We start from the raw sequence: 23,594 nt of genomic DNA, 5'->3' as shown, positions 1-23,594 counted from the left end.
AAAATACATAAAGAATTCTCAAAACTCAATGGTAAAAAACTAAACAATTCCATTAGAGACACTTAAAAGATATGAAGAGATATTTCACTGAAGAGGATATGCAGAAGGCAAACACATACATGAAAAGACATTTAACATCACTATCGATTTGGAAAATGCAAGTTAAGACTATGATGAGATACCACTACACACTTACTAAAACAGCTAAAATGAAAAACAGTGTTTATGCTAATTGCTGGTGAGGATGTGTCTCATACATTGCTGGTGGAAATGAAAAATGGTACAGCCATGCTGGATAAGTCTGGCAGTTTCTTTACAAACCGAATATATATAAACACATATGTTAATCCATGCAATCATACTCCTGAGCATTTATCACAGAGAAATAAAAACTTATGCTCACACAAAAACCTGTACACAAATGTTTATAGTACATTTATTTGTAATAGCCCCAAATGGAAACAAAATGTCCTTCAAAAAGTGAATGGTTAAACATAGGTGATATGTCCATACCGTGGACTATTACTCAGCAATAAAAGAACAAGCTAATAACCTAAATGGATGTCAAGGGCACTACACTGACTAAAAAAAAAAAATCAATCACAAAGGTCATACATACATGATGAAAATTATAGAGACGGAGAACAGATTAGTGGTTTTCGGAGCGTGGGGACGATGGTGGGAGGAGGAATTGTGACTATAAAAGGAGCATCACAAGGGACATCTCTGATGATGGAATACTCCTATATCCTGAGGGCCACACCCAAATCCACACGTGGTAAAATGGCACAGGACTCCACACATGCTTCGTGCCATTCCCTCTACTATTTGTGCATCTATAATTATGTCAAAATAAAGTTGAAAAAAATCTGTTGAATGAAGTCTGAGAGTGGTCTGCCTTTCACAGTCCTAAAGGGATTCCATTGCATTTCTCTTTCTGCTTCAATATTTTAATCCCTTTCAAAATGTTAAAAGGCTCAAAGCCACTGTTTTTATAATTCCTTACTTACAATTTCTTCCAACTTCCTTGGCTGTCAATGAGCTGGGACTGTGGACCAAGCCACAGCTAATTCAGAGAATGGAATGAAATGAAGTGAGAGAGCGCTGAGGCCATGCCCAGGGCTTACCCTGATTTACTACTTGGAGGTACGGGGGCGGGGGAGGGCTCCGAGGGGCCCATAGTCTCCAGAAGCTCTGGAAAGGGCGAGAGGCCATTGCTCAAGCTGGGCACTTCAGGTGGCCGTGGCTGCCAGACGCGGAGCAGGTGAAGGTCAAGCATCAGCTCTAAGCCCACCTTCCAAACCGCGCCATCAGGGTGGGACACTGCAGACACAGTCAGCAAAGGACACAGGGCCCATCGCACTTTGCACTGTGCTCATTCTTACCACATGTGCCAGGGAGACCCAGCACATGCGGGGAATGGTTATTGGTGGCACACCGAGGAAGGCTGGGACTGTTAGCCAGAGGCTGTGCTTTACAAGAGACTGGAGTCCACAGAACAGTAAGGACTTTTGGTGGTGTGAGGGGTAGGGAGGGTCGGGGACTGGCTAGGAAGAGGTCTTACCTCTAAAACAAGGTCTGAATTTTCATGCCTTCCAATCGTAGTGCTTTTATTCAGGACAAAATAGCCTTCTGCACTCTTTAGATAGGCTTTCATATTCTCTGCTTTCCCTATAAAAGGTTTTCAGAAAACAATTTTGTTAGAAAAATACAGTCCTCTAATTATTCAATGTCATATTTAGAATGAATGGAATACACCATAATGTCCACAGGAGAAGTCAGCAGAGGTAGGAGTGGATAGCTGGATTTAACAATGATCACAATGATAATTCCGCACATTTTTAAGACTGTCCTTTTAACAGTGATAGCCGGCATAGATGAGCTTGCTTCTGATCACAAGAGGACATCCTTTATGTAACTCAGAGCACAAATAAGCAATAGCAAAAAAGAAAAACCCAAACAAATCTGAATTCCACTGATAACCGCTCTCCACCTCCCATTAAGCTTAGTTTGGGGTTAGTTATCTGACAGAATCAAATACTCAGTGTTACTAACCCACCACTTACTAGCTCTGTGACTCTGAGTGAGTTACTTATTCTCTCTCTATGCCTCTGTTTCCTCATCTGTAAAATGGGGCTAATGATACTCTGTATCGCAAAGAGTTTTGTGAGGATTAAATGTGAAGCATCTAGAATGGTGATTGCTACACTAAACACCAATTTGTCCTACTGTGATTGTGACTGTTATTAATCTTGGGCTTCTGAACTTTGACTCAAGAAACTCCAACTTCTACGGAGCTTCTTAAAGTGTGGAAGAGTCAGTCATCAAGGAAATGGGCATTAGAAGATACTTTCTTTTTAAGTCACCGCATTCCTTCATATATTTAGGTTGAAAAAAAAATGATTTCCAAAGACAAAATATCAAGATTATAGCTTGGCTGTACGGTCAAGACTCTGTACGTATCTTTTGCTGGCATTTTATTATGAAAATGTCAAACACACAGAAAAGTTGAAAGAAGTGGATGGTGAACTTCTATAGAACCACCACCCAGATTCTACAATCAACATTTTGTTCTATTTGCTTTATCACATATCTACCCATCTATACATTTTATATTTTAATGCATTTCAAAGTAAACCCTATACATGTTTTTAAATTTTATTTATTTATTTTTGACTGTGTTGGGTCTTCGTTTCTGTGCAAGGGCTTTCTCTAGTTGTGGCAAGCGGGGGCCACTCTTCATCACGGTGCATGGGCCTCTCACTATCGCGGCCTCTCATGTTGTGGAGCACAGGCTCCAGATGCGCAGGCTCAGTAGTTGTGGCTCACGGGCCTAGTTGCTCCGCGGCACATGGGATCTTCCCAGACCAGGGCTCGAACCCATGTCCACTGTATTAGAAGGCAGATTCTCAACCACTGCGTCACCAGGGAAGCCCTATACATGTTTTTTATTTTTTTTATTTTTATTTATTTATTATTTTTATTTTATTTTTTTTTTGCGGTACGCGGGCCTCTCACTGTTGTGGCCTATCCCGTTGCGGAGCACAGGCTCCGGATGCACAGGCTCAGAGGCCATGGCTCACGGGCCCATCCGCTCCGCGGCATGTGGGATCCTCCCAGACCGGGGCACGAACCTGTGTCCCCTGCATCGGCAGGCAGACTCTCAACCACTGTGCCACCAGGGAAGCCCATATATACATGTGTTTTAAAACATAAAAATGTCAGTGACTTCAGCTGGTTCCAAGATGTTGATGATAATTCACATGATATTTGAATTCTGATCCATCTCAGTGCCATGTCAAAGATAGTCTCTTTTCTTTTTTTTCCTTTTTTTTTTTTTGGCTGTGTTGGATCTTCGTTGCTGCATGTGGGCTTTCTCTAGTTGCGGCGAGAGGAGGCTACTCTTCCTCACAGTGCGCAGGCTTCTCATTGTGGTGGCTTCTCCTGTTGTGGAGCATGGGCTCTAGGTGTGCAGGCTTCAGTAGTTGGAGCACGTGGGCTCAGTAGTTGCGGCACACGGGCCCTAGTTGTGGCTCGCAGGCTCTAGAGTGCAGGCTCAGTAGTTGTGGTGCACTGGCTTAGTTGCTCCGAGGCATGTGGGATCTTCCTGGACCAGGGCTCGAACCCGTGTCCCCTGCATTGGCAGGCGGATTCTTAACCGCTGAGCCACCAGGAAAGTCCCCAAAGTCTCTTTTCAACTGAAAGGTCACTGAAGTGTGAAGTTGTTAGACTGTGGATAAAAACAAAAATCATCTAGGTCTGACCGTAGAGGGTCTCCGGTCTGGCTCTGCTTTCCATCAACATCTCCATCATCATTCCATCACTGAATCCCTACTAAGTGCCAGGCACTGGGCTATCCTTTTACACACATGGCCTCTTTTCATCCTCAGAACCACCCTGCGAGGCAGGTGTCAGTATTGTCCCGCTTTACAAATGAGGAAACTGAGACTCAGAGAAGTTAAGGTCACACAATAGTAAGTGTGTGACAACTCTGGGCCTTTGCATGTAACCAGTGTACAAACCTCCATTGCTGCTGGTGGGGCAGAGTAGGGGTGGGGGAATTGCACTGTCTGCTGACACTTGGCACATGTAATAAAAGAAAGTCCTTGAAACCAGCATTCTATCCTCTGAAAGGAAGACGAGACCCTACCTGGGAGTAAGAGAAATAAAAATAAGCAGGATAGTTTATATTTGTAAACTTTGAGGCCTGTGGATGTCCCACAAATATTGATGCTTTCATATAATGAGAAATACATTTGATTAAGTTCGCTGTCATGTGTACAGGGGAAAAGACATTTCCTCTTCCCAAAGAACCATGCTCTGCTGCCTTCAGTTATTAATCTTCAATTGCAGAGGACCATGTTAGCACGCAACACATTCAAGTCTAATTAAGCTAAAATGGAAACTTCCAAGAAATGTCTCTTCTGCAGGAAAACCACAGGAAACGCCACTAATCTAAAACTTAAACTTGGATCATGTGCATATTTGTTTTTTAGCTCTTACCCCAGACGTCCCCAAGGCTGGGGTCTTCTCTCTGCTCAGACGTCCCCCCTCGGGGCAACCACCTGACTGACCACTCTGGCTAAAGGCACCCTCAGTCATGTTATTCCCCTGCTAGTTTTCCCCTGCTGTGTTTCCTTCCTTGTACTTATCATTCTCTGACATGTTCTTGTTCCTTTCTTTAGTTATGCTTGCTGTTGGTTTCTCTTTCACTAACATATATGTTCCTGGAAAACCAGGACTGTGTTCAGTTTGTTCAGAAGCGATTCTTCATGGGTATTTTGTGTTTGTACCCATCTTCAGAGCAAAGGCATTGAAAGATTTTGTCCTGCACTCACTTTCCGAGGCTGCTTGTATGGCAAACAGCCTGGGAGGATAGAGGTAATGTTTCTAATAAAGATAACGGCTCCTTCTGGGGCAAAAGTTGGGCAGGTTTGCTAGCAGCCCCTTTCAAAGATTGCAGTTTCCTGAGTTTGGAGTTCCTTACCTGGGACACAGACCCACTGTGCGCACAGCATCCACACTGGCTGCTCTGCACCACCCCGAGGGACTTTCAGGGCAACAGGAACCAATGTGCATATGCAGCTCTGCTGCCTGTTATGTCAGCTGTGCTGTGAGTAATCAAGTTCTTTGTTTCTGCCCCAGGAGTCTCTTGTCTTCTGCCAGGAACTATAAGCTGGGCAGCCTTACTTACTAACTTTCAAACAGGGTCAAATGTCAGACCCTTTGCAGTTCCTGCCAGTTCTGTGCATTACCCCTTCTCCAGGGCAGGGGGCGGCGGGGGGGCAGAACCTGACACATAGTAGGTGCTTGGGAAACACTTGCTGAGTGAATGAAAATACAAAGGACACCTCAAAGCAAGTCAGTACAGCCAGCTGGCTAGGAAGCTTTGATAGTAACTACCTTTCATTTTTCCTGTCAGTATCTAGCTTAGATGACTCCTTGGAAAACCTAAATTCTATCTCTTTAGCTTTTGGATTGGACAATATTTCTCCACCTTCATTTTGCCCTGTGCATCACTTCCTTGCGTGAAAACACTGTCAAAGTAATTTGAATGTGTGGAGCTCTGTGAATTCGTTCTTACTCAGCGCCATGGAGCACCAGCCACAGGAAAGAGCAAAAGGGCTTCAGTCATCTGCGTTCCCCCGACTACTTTGGATGGCTCAGAATTGGGCTATAGGAGCAAACTTTCTTTTGAGGTTTACAGTGGCCTCAAAGTTCCTTAAAGAAGGGGAGTTCAGGTAAGGGGCGGGTGTGTGTGTGTGTCTGTCTCTGACCATTGGGTGGGTGTTGTCCATAAATCAGGGGAAACAGGGGTTCCTCTCTTAATCCCAGCTATACCCACAGGACATCCAAGAGCTAGTGCCCAGGAGAGGCTTAAAGCTCCCGTGCCGCCTCCCTTGGGGGGCGAGGTAGGGGCTGCACTTAGGAAGGAATGGCTGGTGTTGGGGCACCTTTTCTGGGGTGCTCCTGGCGACCCGAGCCTGGATCAGAGAGTTCGGACTCGGCTGGCGCCGGGTCCCCTGCCTACCCCAACGCCCTTGACCTCGCAGGGCTGGCCTCCTCCGGCCCAGGTTTCCGCCCGCCGCCTCCTCGCGCGCCGCTCTCACCTGGCCAGAGGAAGAAGCCCACGCCTCGTCCTCCGCCGAGAGCCCTGACCTCCGCTCTGCCGCCCTCCCGCGGAGTCTCCAGGCGAAGGCCCGCAGCCCGCGCGCCCGCCCGGCCTTTTTACAAACGTCGCCACGGCAACGCCATTCTGACGGCCGAGCTGGGGAGGGGCGTGGCGTGCGCGGTGCCCGAGGATGAGGGGGAGGTGCGCTGGCAGCACCCGGCCAATTACAGCCCGCTGCAGCGCTGCGAGCCCTCCCCGACCTGCCCTCTAGAGGTCCCCAGCCCCGTGTCAAGGATGGAGAAACAGGCTCAGTGTTCACAGAAGTAGCTCCAAGTCTTACAGCGGGGAAGGAGCAGACTCAAGAATCCTTCCTACTGACCTTAGCTCTAGGTTCGGTGAGTTGAGGAGGGGGTGGTCAGGCGTGGGAGGGTAATGGAGCTGAACCACGAGAAGCTTGGAGGTTAGTACCCCCCGTCCCACCCGAATCTCTAGTTCTCTCTGTTGTGGAGGAGAAAACAGAGTAAGCTGGGGGGACCATCACTTCTGGGGGTGGGGGTGGAGATGGGAGATGGGTGGGGTGGAAGGAACACTTCTGAAAGAATGGAAGATTCTCCCACGTGCTAGGAAAAGGGTATTTACAAGCCCACAGCCTTACTGTTCCTGTCCTTCCCTGTCAAAACTCGCGTTTATTCATTCATGTGTTCTTTACTTCTACAAACATCACCTGAGTCCCTATAAGGTCAGACGGTGGCCCCAGTGTTGACCTGGATCAGATCCTTAAGAAACCCCCCCGCACTCCCCATGGGCACGGGGCTGGGGGGATGGAGCGTGTGGAGAAGACATGCAAATGCCAACTATCTCCCCTCACCCCATGTCACCTTTTTCAGATCAGCCCCTTCTGTCTGGGAGCAGAACAGACCTGCTGACTACCTACAGAATGCCTCATTTCCCTGGCAGGAAATGACGGACAAGGTGCCCCAAGACAAACTCAAAATATTCATCTGAGAAAGATGAAAGATGGCAGACTCCACTCTAGTCAATTAGAAGAAGATATAAGAGAGAAAAATCATGGAAATCGATATGGGATGGAATATATGGTAAAGATGCTCCCACATGCCTAGAGGCTCTTAGAAATGCACATTCCCTGGCACAGACCTCAGAGATTCTGATTAGGCAGCTCTGGAGCATGGTCCAGGAATGAATTTGTTGCATTCTTGCAAATTCCTTGTGCATTTGTTAAAAGCTTGGCAAAACCTCAGGACTTTTTCAACCCTGCAGTTGAATCGCAGAGCCCTCCCAGCACTTGTCCCTAGAAATCTCTTCCAGGCCCTCAGTCAGCCTGGAAGGTTCTGCCTGGGTTAGTTCCCTTCGACCAGAAAGACCTTAGGAATGTATGAGGAGTGACCACAGAGGCCGGGGCCCTGAGTGGTAACTTCAGAGGAACAGAGAGGGTCAGGCTCAACTCTCCAGGCACATTTCTGCCTCAGGGCCTTTGCAGTTACTGTTTCTTCTCCCTACCAGGCACTTCCCCCAGGGATCTCCTTCAGCTCCTTCAGATTTTTACTCAAATATCACCCTATTTAAAAGGGTCTTGGAATTCCCTGGCGGTCCAGTGTTTAGGACTCGGTGCTTTCACTGCCCGGTTCGATCCCTGGTCGATCCTGCAAGCCCCATGATGCCACCCAAAAAAACAAAACAAAATGAAAGACACCCCCCCCAAAAAACATGAATAACAAAACAAACACCTCACTCTATTGCTCTTCCCTTCATCTTACCACTCCTCTAACATGCTATTTATTTAGTTTCCTTCTCTTATTTGTTGTCAGTCTCCCCACTCCCAACTCCCCCCTGCTCCCCAATTTAAGCTCCATGAGGGCAGGGTTTTTTTTTTCTCTTTTGTTCACTGCTGTGTCACCAGTACATAGAACAGTGCCTGAATGAATGAATGAGTGAATGAACAGGGGCAGCCCTTGCCACCCGCCCACAGCCTTGCCTCCTACTCTTGAGCTGCTGAGCTGAACTGTCCTTACCCCAGGACCTAGGCTTCTGTAGCCTTGGCCCTCCCCAGCCCCACCCACAGCTCCATGCTTGTCTTCAGTGTCATCAACATGAGCACAGAACGCAACCCTGCTCATTGCCAGCCAGACCCTGCAGAGCCCATCCAGGCCAGCCTGGAGCCGGTGCCGCCCTTGGCCCCCTGATAGGCTTGGGAGAGCCTATGTTGCCATTAGTCCATCTCTCGATGAGGAAATACTAAACGGAGAACAAAGCTGACATTCAGGCTCACTGGAGCAGAAATTGCCAAATCTTGATTGGATCCTGCCGCTCCCCACAGGATGCCACAGTCATCTCAAAGGGTGTGTGAAAGTCTTAAAACCCAGTTCCATGTCTTCCACTTAAATTTCAAAAACAGAAACTAAAATACCCCAATAACTCATGGCTTTATCATAGCATGTCCTGGGCTGAGTGAGAGTTGTACTTTGCGATGATGGGGTGTTCAAAATACTGCACCTGGGGAATTCCCTGGCGGTCCACTGGTTCGGACTTGGTGCTTTCACTGCCATGGCCCGGGTTCAATCCCTGGTGGGGAAATTAAGATCCTGCAAGCCACAAGGCATGGCCAAAAAAAAAAAAGAGATTTCTAGCTTATATGGGCTCCTTGGTGATGCCTGTAATCAATCAATCTTCTTGAGCTCTGGGTGGCTACCAAGGCTGTACTGTATCTCCATCAACATCAGGATGCTGGTGTCTGAAAGGCCTGGGTCCAGGTCCCAGCTTTGTCATTCCCAGCTGTCCTCCTAATACTGGAGCGAGTGATGTTAACTCCGGGCTTTCCACCCGCAGGGCTCTGTCCCAGTCCTTCCTGTGGATCATCTCATTTAATCCTCAGCATAACCTGGGGCAGTAGGTGTGTGTGAAACACCTGGACCTCGGAGCTCTGCAGAGAAGCGCTCAAAAGTGTCGTGACGGGTGTTATTTCTATCACGTCACTCCCACTTGAACAGGAAAATAGGGCTCAAGAGACATGGAGGTATGTGACCAAGGTGACACAGCCAGAACAGGATTTGAATCTAGATGACTGTGATGGGACGGTATTTTCCCCGGGGACCACAGGTGACAGGTGTCACAGCCACGAGACACCCATGCTCACCACCTGCTTTCCCTCAGCCCTGAACAATCTGGGCTTCCGGCTGTCCTGAAGTTTGGGCAGTGCCTGCAGCAAGAGGGGGAGGGAGCTGAGGCCAGGAGGGGGTAGCTGGGGCTTGCCAGGGACCTCTCCTGCCACCCACTGGGCTTCTTTCCTGCAGGACCTCTGCCCCATAAAACCTCATTCGGCCACAGTTACCTTCCCTGGGCTGTCCTTGACTGGGAGAGCCCATCCACTGTGCCCCCTCCCCAGATCTGCTTGTTGTCCCCTGCATTCCAACAAGAAATGAATGCTGGCCTCCTGCCTGGAAGAGGTAGGGAGCTTGCCCAGCCTTTAAGGGGTAAGAGAGAGCCAGGGAAAGAGCTGGAACAGGAGAAAGGGAGAGTAAAAGAGAGAAAGAGTGCTCAAGGATCAGGAAGTAGCTAAGCTGTTGAGTAGGTGACAGATGGGAGAGCAAAGGGCCATTGGAGGCTCCACAGTCCATTCATAACCTGACGCTATGGGCTAAGGAAATGCAGGTTTTTATACACACAAACACACACACACACAGGTTCACAAAAATAAATTCAAACCACAAAATCACAGCTGGTCACTGAGGCCTTCTGTGGCCGTGCTCACCCCCTTCCCCTGTCAGAAAATGAGAAGTCACCCAGGTGTTTTCTCAGATAGAGACAAGGCTGGTTGGGATGCTCATCTCTTGCAAATCAGAGATCTGCCAGGGGGCTTCCCTGGTGGCACAGTGGTTGAGAATCTGCCTGCCAATGCAGGGGACGTGGGTTCGAGCCCTTGTCTTGGAGGATCCCACATGCTGCGGAGCAACTAGTCCCGTGAGCCACAGCTACTGAGCCTGCACGTCTGGAGCTTGTGCTCTGCAACAAGAGAAGCCGCGATAGTGAGAGGCCTGTGCACCGCGATGAAGAGTGACCGCCGCTTGCCACACCTGGAGAAAGCCCTCGCACAGAAACGAAGACCCAACACAGCCAAAAATTAATTAATTAATTAATTTAAAAAATTAAAACAAAACCAAAAAACCACTCTCTCTAAAACAAACAAACAAAAAAACAGAAAAAAAGCTTCGCCAGGGAGGTCAGTCTGTATGTTCTGTTTGAAAACTGCAGATGAAGGGTGCTGATCCCACCTCTGATCGGCCTGGTTTCGTTTGTTTGTTTGTTTTATTCTGTCTGTACCTCACTTCTCTCACCTGTAAAATGGAGGTAATAACAGCATTGACTGTAAAGACCAAATGGGTTAATATGTGTGAAGTAGTAAACTGTGCCCGGTACCACAGACTCCTTCTGTGAATGTCCGCGTTGCTGTCTGTCTGTTTGCTTGTTTTTGTTGCTTTCTTGATGATGTGGGAGGACAGCACCATCTCAACCCGATCACAGCCATCCTGGGGAGAGCTTTGATTTGCATCGTCTCAGTCCCAACCCAGAGCAAACTTGACCTCAGAACACTCGCATATCATCTTGCTTGTTGCCCAGGGACATTTCTGGGTGTTGGTGTCAGAGGCAGGCTGAGCTCCCCTGATCGCTGCTAGAGGGATTCTGAGAATCCAACTGGTCTCTGTGGCGTGGCATGTGCAAGACAACTCCATATATTCGACTTTCAGGCATCCAGGCAAATCAACCTCCACTACTTTTTTGGGGGGGATTAACAATGAACCACTATGAATGAGGTTAACCAAACTAGCTAATATTTACTGAGGCTTGTTAGGTACCAGCCGCTATGCCATGCACTGTTTTATTTAATTCTTGGCCCAGCCCATTTCACAGAAGCGGGCTCAGAAAAGTCAAGTAACTTGCCCAGTTACAAATCTTGTAAGTGATAGGTCCAAGATTCGAACCCTAGCTGTTGGACTCCAGCATATTTTCTTTTTTGTAAAGTTTTGTTTTCAAAACATAATATACATCTCGAAAAGAGCACAACTGATAAGTGTACACTTGAAGAATTTTCACAAAGTGTATGCACCCACCCTAACCAGAACCCAGAACAAGAAGCAGAACATCACCACCCACCCCCGCCCCTCCGAGAAGACTCCCTGTGCTCATTCTTGTTACCCCCTCCCGCTTGTCTGACTTCCAATCATAGATTAATTCTGCTTGGTTTTGAACTTCATGGAAATGGAATCTTACAGATTCCATTTGCTGCCTGGTTTCTTTCACTCAACTATGTGAGGTTCGACCACGTTGTCTGATGTAGCTGTGGTTCATTCATTCTCACTGCTGCATTGCATTACACTCTGTTATCTATTCCTGCAGAACAAATTACGGCAAACTTAACGGATCCCAAAAACACACACTTATGTCACAGTTTCTGTGGGTCACGAATCCGGGCACTGCTTAGCTGGGTTCTCTGCTCAGGGTCTCTCCCAGGCTGCAATGAGGGAGGTGGCCAGGGCTGGGGTCTCATCTGAGGCTCAGCTGGGGAAGGATCCTCTTTCCAGTTCATGTGGTGGTTGGCAGGATACAGTTCCCAGAGGGTTGTTAGTCTGAGGGCCTCACCGCCTTGCTGGCTGTTAGCCGGAGATCTTGCACTGTTTCTTGCCATGTGGGCCTCTCCATAAGGTGGCTTGCTTCATCAAAGCCAGTGAGAGTCCATAGAGAGAGTCTCCAGGCAAGATGGAAGTTACAATCTTCTGTAACATAATCACAGAAATGACATGCCCATCACCTTTGCAGCATCTACTGATTAGAAATAAGGTACAGTCCTGCCTACTCTCAAGGGGAGGGGACACAGAGGTGTGAACACCAGGGATATTTGGGGGCCGTTGTGTATGCCTTTTGGTATGCACATGTGCACATATCTTTTGGGTATATATCTAGGAGTAGAATTTCTGGGTCACACATACATCCGGCTTTATGAGATTCTGCCAAACATTTTTCCAAAGTGCAGGCACCCTCTACACTCCCTCAGCAGGCTATGAGCTTCCCAGTTAGAGCACATGCTTTCAATACACTCCTCCCCTCTCTCCTTACAGAAGGGGTGTTTGAGCTGGGGCTCTTTGGGACGACAGGTCCTAATTCTGGCCCCATGTCAGAATCACTGAATTCCCGGGCCGCTTCGCCAGACATTCTGATCATTTGAGGGCTCAGATACAAACTGGAAGGTCCACTCCATGAGGCGAGGATCCCTGTATCCTTGGTGCCCGGAGCAGTACCTGGCAGCAGTTCCTGGCAGGTACCAGGTAGCTGGCACTCAATGAATTTTTTTTGATTAAGTGAATGAGTTTAGGAAATATTGTTCAAGAGATGGGCCCCAGGGCGGGTATAAGCTGCTTAAACGGGAAGGAAACTTTGTTGTGTCTGAGGCTGTGTGTATTTTTCTGGGAAGAGGGCTCAGAGCCTCAACCAGGTATGTCCCCAACAAAGGTTAAAGCCCGCTGTGATTGGATACTCTCCGGCTTAGGTATTTTATCACATGAAGAAAAAACTGGTCCCACGGTAGGAGGCATGGGAACTGTGGACAAGGTCCCATGGTCCTTAGAAGTAAAAAGCGAGACAGTGCTTGCCTGGGGTGGCTCATAAACTGACACCTTGTTTGTTTTGTCCTTTGACCCATGGTAGTTCTTTTGGTACATCTAGCCACTGCCTGGCCTCCTGGGACCCTCCCTGTGTCTGTCTGTTGAACAGAAAATTCCAGAAGGCCTCGGTGCCCTGAGTTTCCATCAGGGGCAAGCCAACATGAGCCCTAGCTTTTGAAAAACCCCTTTCAATCCATAGAAAGACTCCCAGTTTATCTGGTTTGAAATGACCTCATCCTTTGTCACCTTCTCTCTTGTTTTCTGGAGGTTTCTCAGCGTCTTGCTGCTGTCCGCATTCTTTTCTCATGTGAACAGTGCACCTATTTTGGGCATTTTGTCGTTGTTGTTTTGGGTCATTCCCGTCACACATTTTTTGTATTCCTTTACAGTCAGATCAATCTCATGCCTCTCTAGACATTTCTTCTCAGGTTTCCTCTGAATCATTTCGTTTGGTCTAAATATGTCCAGTGGTTCCTCCTTCCTCACTGCACTCCACATAGACCCTCTCTTTTCCGCGGAACAACTGTTCTTTTCTTTCGAATCCCTGACCCAAATTCTCATCTTTCACCATGTTTTCTGACTTCTCCTAAGAACTGATTGTTTTTTGAAACTTAAGCCTCAAATATCATCCCTTCTAATCTGGGTCTGAATTTGGATCACGGTCAAGAAGCAGGCGAGACAGGAACGTGGCTGGGTAATTAGGATCCTCAGCAGAAGGGCTGAGTGTTCATCGGTTGGGGGGTCAGAGGGGCCTGGGGATGGAGGGAGAGGTATCTTCTTCTGCCTCGGGTAGGGCTTAGGGTGGGGTTGTCAGGAAAAGCACTAAGAAAAAAGGACCCATTTGACTTGAGTTCTGAAGGATGAGTAGGATTTCCGGAGGCAGAGCAGGGAGAGAAGAGGATGGTCCAAGGCAGGAGCAGTGGGAATGGAGGCCAGAAGATGAGTCATCAGAGAAGCTAGGGACAAGAGTACAGAAGGAGAGGGGGGGCCAGGTGCTGAGACCGCAGACTGAAGGTCCATGGTCAGCCCTCAGATATGTTTGTCTGGCTTTCCCAGCGTGTTAAAAGACTTTTAATTAATTGCTGAAGGGAGAGGCCTCTTTCTGTGGAGTGACAGAGAAACCTATTCAAATTGTCTTCAGCATGAATGCAAATTCACTGGTTACCAAAAATGAAAAGTCTAGAGGGAACCTCTGGGTTCAGGCTCAGATGATATCATGAGGCCTTGACCTCTCTCCAGCTCTCAGGGATTCTTTGAACCATGTGGATCCAACCTTAGACAGAATCTCTCTATAATGGTCACAAAAAGGCAGCCGAAGCTCCAGCCCTTACATCTTCTCAGCTTTGAATTCCATAGGGAAGGATAAGAGTCTTTTTCTTAAGCTTCCCCCAATGGCCTCACTGCTTCTCATTTTCTCTGGGTGGGTCAAAAGCCCATTGCTGAGCCAATTATTGTGGCCCAGGAGACTGCTCTGATTGGCTGAGCTTGAGCCACATGCCCAGCCCTGCAGCCAGAGGTGGAATCAACACCATCTCTGAGAAACTGGACTGAGACTAGGAGAAAGGTGTTGTCCCCAAAGGGGGATCATAACACCATAATATTTTAGAAGAGAGGTCAATTGCTATTAGGTGACAAAAACCAGATGTCTACCACAGTAGCCAACATGTACAGATCATTGACATCTGGATTTATGCCTTTTTTTGGGAAAATGGGAATATCTGGCAATACCTGGACTCTCTTCTTGTATATAGATCAACAATCTGCTGGGGCTGAGAAGAGGCTCCCTCTTTAGATACAGCCTATGTTCTGCCTGCCCAATGCACTGATCATATTTCCTCTCGGGCTCCTGGAAGCACTTGAATTTTTATTGCCAGCATAATTTGATTCTGTAAAGAAATCTGTTTTTCCCACCAGAATGGAAAAGCCAAATGTACAGGGGTCAAATAGCTCTCCTGTGCTCCCACAAACTCCTGAGGACAAATGCCTGGCCATTTTTGATAGTCTCATTCCTTGCTCATTTTAAAAGCCTTCTTTAAACAAATATTGAACACATAGTGATTTTAGAATCTGTTATCTGATAATTCCAACATCTGAAATCTTTGGGTGGGAGTGGCAGTGGGGTGGTGTCTCAATGTCTTGTTTGTTGTGTCTGCTTACTCTGGCTCATACTGACTTATTGCTTGGATGTTTAGTAATTTGACTGTGATCTCATTCTTGATTGAACTTAATCTGTGGGAATCCTGAGGGGTCTGATTCCTGGCTGCTTTGCTCTCGGAAGTCTTTTTTGTTTGTTTCAGCTGGATGCCAGGGATGCTAATAACCTCTGAACACTAACATTTATTTCCTCAACTTGGGAGTTTTCCCACTGAATACATGGAGTATAAACTTGAGCCCCAGACCCACGTGGTTACAAATCTTCAGGGTGATCATCATCATCATCAGTATTGTGGCCATTATTAGTTTTCCCCTCCAGAGCCACATTGAAAACTACAGGTTTTCATAGGCTCCCCTTTCTGAAAGTCCAGAAAAAAAAAGTTTTTAAGCCCTCCTCTTGCCAGGGTGTGGAGCAGCTTTGAGGGTGCCAGCTTAATACAGGCATCTTAGACTTGGTTAGCTCATTTTTCAAGGCCCAAGGCTTAATCTCCCTTTTCCTGCACTTACTAAAGGCAAATGGCTTCCTCATTTGCTTATGTTTTGGTTGCAGCTCACTCTGTTTGTGTGTGTGTCTGTATGTTCCTTTGAGATTGCCTACATAAAAATTGTTTTTTATTCTGGGATTTTGGAAACACACACAAAACTAGAGAAGAGTGCGATTAACTCCATGTATTCATCATCCAGCTTCAACATTTTCCCAGTGTTCTTTCATTCTTTTTTCTTCCTTTTTGAGTTGTTTTCTAGGTTAATTTAAAGCAAGTTGTGTCATTTCACCCATAAAGACATCCTAAATGAAAGGACTATTTTTTCCTTTACATTATCCCTGCCTTGACATGATCACAGCTAAAAATACTTATTATCATTCCTGAATATCATCTAATATTCAGTCCATGCTCACATTTCCTTGATTCTCTCAGAGATATCTTTTTTACTGTTGGTTTGTTAGAATCAGGATCCAGACAATGTCCTCACATTACACTTGGTTGTTATGTCTCTGAAATGTCTTTAATTCTGTAACAGCAACACCCCGCCCCTGACCTTTTTTATCCCCCAGCCACTGATTTGTTGTAGAAACTGGGTCTTTTGTCCTGTAGAACATTCACATACTGGATTTGGCTGATCACTTCTTCTTGGTTTCAGTTAACTTGTTCCTCTTTTCCCCATGTTTCCTGTAAACAAATAGTTAGATCTAGAGATCTGAAGAGATCAAAGTCTTTTTGTTGTCCAGTCGCCTTCACAGGCGGTACTGTGTGATCCATCCTGCATCACACAGTGAGCACATAATGTCTGGTCATCCTGTTTTTAACGATATTGAGATTGAATGGTAAGTCCAGTGCTAACAGACTGAGCCATCCATTATAAAGTCCCCAACGGCATTTTTTCCCCAAATAATTAACATTTTTAATTTTTAATTATGGTAAAATATACATAACATTTACCATCTTAACCATTTGAAAGTATACAGTTCGGTCTTCCCTGGTGGCACAGTGGTTGAGAGTCCACCTGCCGATGCAGGGGACGCGGGTTCATGCCCCGGTACGGGAAGATGCCACATACCGCAGAGCGGCTGGGCCCGTGAGCCATGGCCGCTGAGCCTGCGCGTCCGGAGCCTGTGCTCCGCAGCGGGAGAGGCCACAACAGTGAGAGGCCTGTGTACCGCAAAAACAAACAAACAAACAAAACACACAAGTGCAAGGAGGAAGCCAGAATCTTGACAATACCTGGGCCCAAGGAAATCTTGGAAGACAGTGAGTTAAATAGAATAGTGAGGATAATGATGATGGTAGGAGAGCGTGTATGCTTAGTGGTCCTATGTACTAAGGGTTTTGTATACAAGCTCCCATTGGGAAGGCTACGAGCTAGGTGCCATTTTTATTCTCATCTTAAAGAAGAGGGATGTGAGCTAAATAAGCAGAGGGAAGGTTAGGGGGTTTTCCTGGCTGAGACCACAAGACAAAGCAGTGGTCATGCCCCCTAGACAGGACTTCATTGGCTGGAGATTTGATTGGCAGGAGAGCTGAGCGGCTTCTCCTGCCAGAAGCAGCCGGTGCCCTTCAGCCTTTCTTACACTTCAAGCCCTAAGAAAGGGCTTGCGTGCTTCCCAAGTGGCAACTTCTGTGCATTTAACAATTTCCTCTTGAAAATCCCAGCCTTAGCCCATTCACAAAAGGTATCTGGGTCCTTTCTTGGCCGTGGCCCTAGTCGTATTCACCAAAGAGAAGAGCGTGTCCCATAAGAGCTGGCGGCTTTGGGAGGACCGGGGAAGGCGTCAGCTGGCAGGAAGCTCCCTGAAAGAAATAGAGGAATCCCCACCCATCCATGAGCTGCCTATTCTTCCCCCTTAGAAACGGGGCTTGCGATGTGTCAGACACTGCAGGCATTTTGCCATTTAACCCTCACACTGCCCCACGGAGGAGGCCCCTTGCTAACAGTTTTGGTTGCTTTTGTTGAGGAACCTGCGATACAGAGGTCAAGCCACTTACTCAGGGTCATTCGGGGCAGCGGTGGGGCTTGACCCCTATTTATTTGACTCCAAATCTGGCCTCTGAACTCTGAGAGACACTGCCGGCTTCTCGAGTGATGTGGGATGTGGATTCGAGTGAGCACGGCCTGGGCCGCGGTTCCCGTCCTCTGCCACATGGACAGAGCCACAGGCCCAGTTCGCTGTGAAGGCCCAGCATCTTATACCAAGTCTCATTCTCACAGCCAGAGATATTAGTGTGGAAATAGGACTTTTGATTCTTGAAAGGTCTGCTTGGTGAAGAGATGGTCAAACATTAAAACTACAAACTCCATTTTTTTTTGGGGGGGGTCAATTCTGAAGCATAAGATGTGTAATTTCATCTCAGTGCTTCAACCGTGCAACCTCTGTGAACGGGTGAAGAGTTTCAAAGTTTTATACAGGAGGCTAAAAAACTAAGGCTCCTTGTGAAAATACTAAGTGTAAAACTTAGAAAAGAGGAATTCTACTTTCTGTTAATTTCTGCTTAAAGACAACGAAGATATACTCCCTGGAAGGAACGGATACCAAGACAGATGTACACAAGTGCCCTTTAGGATCCAGCAAAACTTAAAATGTATTATTGTTTTCTTCCTGACAAACAGGGACTTCTGACAACATATTAACAACAAGCCTGAAATGCAAACCTGAGTCCTGGAGTGAAACCCCCAGGAGCAATGGTGCGAGGTATCCAAGGGGGCCACCCTGGTAAGGGAGACAAAGAAGGAAGGGGTGTGGAAAAGTGAACCTGGGCGGGGGAGGGCAGCAGGTGGGGAGGAAATCCTGTTTCTGCCACTTAGTAGCCAGGGAACGGTACCCTCTGTCAAATCAGCTTTCCCCTCTCTCTAAGGGGCCGACACTTGCCAGAATCCCTTGCGGGTTGATGGGAGAGATGAAGCATGTGTGGTGTGGAGCAGGTGCCTGCCCCTTGGTAAGTCTTTCCCCCAGTTGTGAATTCCACGAATTTGAAAGCTACTAGCTGTAGCTCTTCTGGGGACCCTGACACAGGTTCAACTTGGCCATTTCAGCCCCTTCTCGGCTGAGGGATGTCCAGCGCCAAACAGGCTGGCACGTCCCTTGCGTTGTGTGTGAATGAGGCAGCCCAGGAATAAAGCATGTGAAACCTCATTATGTAAATCCTCAGGTTTTCAGTACATGACAATGGCTTTTTTTTGGGCCCTTCTCTGTCCCATTCTGTGGTCTGGTGTCTCTGCTTTGGGACCTAGTCTGCCAAGCCCTGGGGGCGGGGGTGGGCACTTCGGGGAGGGGTAAGCTCTCCAGAGGGCACATCAAAGGGAAAGTCACAACTCTGTCACTGGCCCAGCTCTCCCTGGCATTGCTTGGTGTGAAAGGAAACTGTCCTCTGCCTGAGGCAGCCCCATGTCACACAGAGACTAAGGCCTGTGATGTTTAATTCACAGCAGTGAGCACTGGAAACACCGCATCCAGGCTCCCTCAGAGCAGGACAGCCACTTTTCATTTCTGGGGCTCTAAGCCAGAGAGCCTGCTGTCTGGAAACTTATTGCCTGGAAGGTTCGCAGGATGGAGGGCAGGCTTCTGCAAGGAACTATCTGACCATCACCTCCTGGTTGAGGAGAAGGGCACCCTTCTATCACCTTGGCCTCCTTAGAGCTCATGCAGGCAACAAACACACACATACAAATACACACACATGCCAACCCACAGCACATACTCACATGTACACACATACATGCAAGGATGTGTGTACAAATACACAGCCCCAAGTCAGAAAGACTGGAGTACTATTCTGGCTACTCAGAAGAGCAAACCCAAATCTTTATTCTCAGAGAGCTTCTTCCTCGGTGTATCCCTGTCACCTGACAGAGCAATGAAAATCAGAATCGCTGCCTTTAAAAACACTCGGGCTGTTCACTCAACTGATTGTGGTCATCATTGCAGGAGGCAGGGAAGTCAGATCATGATGCTGGACACCCTTAAGCTCAGTACAGTGCTGTGTGTCAATTATGTCTCAATACAACTGGTAGAAAAAAGAGTTATCTGGATAGAAAGAACAAGATAAAATACACGAATTATCAAAAGTTAAAAAAATACAGACGAGCTAGACTATGAGTCTCAGAAAGCACTGTTCAAAACAGCCAGGACATGGAAGCAGCCTAAATGTCGATGGAGGAGTGGATAAAGAAGATGTGGTACAAATATACAGTGGAATACTACTCAGCCATAAAAAAGAATGAAGTAATGCCATTTGCAGCAACATGGATGGACCTAGAGACTATCATACTATGTGAAGTAAGTCAGACAAAGACAAGTATCATATGATATCACTTATATGTGGAATCTAAAAAACATGATACAAATGTGCTTATTTATAAAACAGAAACAGACTCACAGGCTTTGAAAACAAAGTTATGGTTACCAAAGTGGAAATGTGGTGGGGAGGGATAAATTAGGAGTTTGGGATTAACATATACACACTATTATATATAAAATATGTAATCAACAAGGACCTACTGTATAGCACAGGGAACTCTACTCAATATTCTGTAATAACTTATATGGGAAAAGAATCTGAAAAAGAATAGATATATGTGTATGTATAACTGAATCACTTTGCTGTACACCTGAAACTAACAGAACACTGTAAATCAACTATACTCCAATATAAAATAAAAATTAACTTAAAAAAAAAGAAAGTTTAAAAACATAGAGGCAAGCTAGACTATGAGTCTCAGAGAGGATAAGCTGACACATATATATGGAATCTAAAAAAAAAAATGTTCTGATGAACCTAGGGGCATGCCAGGAATAAAGACACAGATGTAGAGAATGGACTTGAGGACATGGGGAGGGGGAAGGGTAAGCTGGGACAAAGTGAGAGAGTGGCATGGACATATATACACTACGAAACATAAAATAGATAGCTAGTGGGAAGCAGCCGCATGGCACAGGGAGATCAGCTCAATGCTTTGCGACCATCTAGAAGGGTGGGATAAGGAGGGCGGGAGGGAGACACAAGAGGGAGGGATCTGAGGATATACGTATGCATATAGCTGATTCACTTTGTTATACAGCAGAAACGAACACCACACTGTAAAGCAATTATACTCCAATAAAGATGTTAAAAAAAAAAAAGCTGCCTGAAGTCACACAGTAAGTGGCAGAACAAGAGTCTAAACCTAAGTCTGCCTAACGCTAAAGCTATTCTGCCACCTTCCTTTGCAATGAGCGAATGCATTCTGTGCTGCCTGGATCCCACTGGGACCTCAGTTGGCTGTTTCTAAAGGGAGCTGAGGGGCAGCCTCAGAGGCTCTGCTCCGAGCAGGGACCTCTCACCTTCTGCTGCCTGATCGCCCTGGTGACCCTCTTCTCCTGGTGCAGCCGCTCTTCCATGTGCGCCAGGGCCTCCTTCAGCAGCACCTTTTCTTAGGCCTCTTTGGAGATGTCGTCCTTCAGCTTTGCCACCTGTGACTGGTACATCTGAACCGACACTTTGCTCTGCCTGAGCACACGGGAGAGACAAAGTCTCTTTTCTCCTCAGCTTTCTCACTCACCACCAATGCTCCCGACCTGGGAGATCCTCAGAACACTTCCATATATGCCTGGCTTCGCGGTTTCCTTACAAGTGGGGGGAAGGCTGAAGATGTGGGGACTAGAGGGCAGAATAAATAGCCCATTGGCTGTGGACGTGCAGCATGAAGGGGGCAACGGTTATGCTACCAGCCCCTCCCAATTTCCCAGAGAGGGTGGGGGAACGGATACCACTGAAAATAGGATGGAATTATGAAAAGCACACACATGGTGAAACATCAGACACATTTATAAAAGGTGCACCTTATTCCTTAACAGTAGGGTACTTTAACTGCTGCTTTCTTGCCCAGAGACTTGGGTCCATCAGGCCCTGAGTCACCATCCCGCCTCCCCCCTCCACACCCAGGCCTCTGTCCTCTTGTCCTGGTCCCTACGGGTCTGCAGCTGCCCCGAGGTTTAGCCTGGAGAATGGAGGCCTGGGCCTTCTGCCAGGGACACGGGCCATACTTGAGCTGTTCAATGTCCTTCTCGTATCGTCTGAAAAGCTCTTCTTTCCTCTGCAGCTGGTTCTTGAGTAGGGTGATCTTATCAAACACCAGGTAGAGGTCTCTTTGTCGAAGCTGGTGGACTCTCTCCCTCTCTTTTGGGGAGAGGTGTTTCATGGACACGTGACCTGACATACCTTTGATGTTCATCATAGTCCCGAGGGTTTTCCTCATATCCAAGTACTACGAGAAAGCGTTTCACAGGTAAGAGGCCTGGCCCAAGACCGCTGGTGGCCACTTTGAGGAGGCAAACGTCTAATTCTGTTTCATTCATTTTCTGCAGTTGCAGAGAAGAAACACATGCTTTGCAAATGAGTGCATTTGGGGCTTTTAGTATGACTTTCATTTTCCCCCGCATCCATTTACACTATGCCATTTTGAGAATTGGTGGGGGGGGGGAATGACAACAGATATAAACATTCATTCTTACTACCCAGTCTTTCAAGGAATTGGGCTCTGCAATTTCCAGCCCATGCTGGGATAGGAGATGGGTCTCGTGGAGCTACTGTAACAACTAAACATGTATGTGAGGTTGATGTGTAAACTATCTGCAGGGCACGCAGGTTTGGACAGGAGGGGACTGATGCTGGGTATACCTACCAGCTTTTCATTAAGATCTAAAGCCTCAGCCACATCCGTTTTCCATAACTTCTCAGTGGCCATGATGGACCCTGGGCTGGAAAGGCCATTTTGAGGCTGAAATAAAAAAAAAGAAAAAAGTCTCTTGGCATTCCATTATGATTTTCTACATCCAGAAGAATAACCCGAACAATAATGGAAGAACTGGAAAGTTACTAAAGAATAATTTGAGAGAGTTAATTTTTTAACATCTTTATTGGAGTATAATTGCATTACAATGGTGTGTTAGTTTCTGCTGTATCAAAAAGTGAATCAGCTATACGTATCCATATATCACCATATCCCCTGCCTCTTGCGTCTCCCTCCCACCCTCCCTATCTCACCCCTCTAGGTAGACACACAGCAACGACCTGCTCTCCCTGTGCGATGCAGCTGCTTCCCACTAGCTATCTATTTTACCTTTGGTAGCGTGTGTGTGTATATATGTCCATGCCAAGAGAGTTGGTTTTAAATCCAGTCTGACTCTGTGAACTGCTTTCTTTATGACTGTGCTCCTACCCCTTCAGAGCACGACTGCCTTTGAAATGATGCATCACTTGTGCCGTTCTTTGGCCACCGTCTCGTCTGTCTTCCCTTTAGGCCAGTGGTTCTCAACCGGGGGTGACTCTGGCCACCCTACCCCCTCCAGGACATTTAGCAATGCCTGGACACATTTGTGGTTGTCATAATTGCTGCTGGCGTCTAGTGGGTAGAGGACAAGGATGCTGCTAAACACACCACGATGCATAGGGCAGTCTCCCAAACAAAGAGTTACCTGGCTCAAAAAATCAGTACCGCTGATGTTGAGAAGACAAGCTCCAGAAAAATGGGCACCATGCGGCTTTTGCTCACTATCTCCCTCCTTGTGCCCAGCATGGCACCTGGCAACGAGTGGTGCATAGTGGGCATGTTTGTTGAATGAACGAATGAAGGTTAAGTGGAAAATAGCCTCCCTCCTTTTTATTAAAGGAATCTCATTTTTGTGCAGCAGAAACCATACCCTCACAAAATTTGGCCCAACCTTCTCCTAGCTCTGGAACCTGGTGGGTGGGCATACCTTCAGAACCTTTCCAGAGACAATGCAGATAGTGTTTGCAGCTGCATCTCCCTAAGACCCCAACCAGCCAGCTGGCTGCTGGAAGCCCAACTGACTGCATGGAAAGGCCACCAGACTGAATAGGGGACCTGATCTGAACGACTACAAATAACCATAGTAAGCCTCCTTAAAAAATAAAGTGGCTTTTAATGCTTGCCATGAGCCTCTCTTAGCCCTAGCATTTGTTGGCACTACCCTGAAAACCTCTGAGATTAAAAACAAAACAACTGGCGGCACCGCCCAAGTACCCAGGAGGAAGGCACGGGCCCTCCCTGCCTGAGGGATTAGAAGTCTAAAGTGGATGAACACTTAGTGACCATCTTGTTGGAGACCCACTTCCTACGTGGTATCTGAGACTCAGTGGAAATGTAATTCTCTGTCCAAGGTC

At 47.1% G+C, this 23,594-nt stretch overlaps 1 protein-coding gene and 1 long non-coding RNA gene across 2 annotated transcripts in view; both read right to left on the bottom strand.

Moving 5' to 3' along the window:
* Positions 1-2,009, bottom strand: part of LOC308611542 (forkhead-associated domain-containing protein 1-like) — an 88,224-nt gene extending 86,215 nt beyond the window's left edge. The window contains exon 1 of the mRNA XM_081260271.1: positions 1,565-2,009. Within this exon, the coding sequence (XP_081116397.1) occupies positions 1,565-1,657 (93 nt within the window). The 5' untranslated portion in view covers positions 1,658-2,009. The remainder of the gene's footprint in view (positions 1-1,564) is intronic.
* A 19,209-nt stretch (positions 2,010-21,218) lies between these two features.
* On the bottom strand, positions 21,219-22,412 carry LOC308611543. The gene is made up of 2 exons (XR_014014960.1): positions 22,093-22,412; positions 21,219-21,675 (listed from the first exon to the last, which is right to left on the bottom strand). It is a non-coding gene; the product is annotated as an uncharacterized lncRNA (long non-coding RNA).
* Between the last annotated feature and the right edge of the window lie 1,182 nt (positions 22,413-23,594).

This window comes from Mesoplodon bidens (genome assembly GCF_964165515.1).
Source record: "Mesoplodon bidens genome assembly, contig: HAP1_SCAFFOLD_685, whole genome shotgun sequence".
NCBI classification, from domain to species: Eukaryota; Metazoa; Chordata; class Mammalia; order Artiodactyla; family Ziphiidae; genus Mesoplodon; species Mesoplodon bidens.
This window is presented reverse-complemented; position numbering and strand designations above follow the sequence as displayed.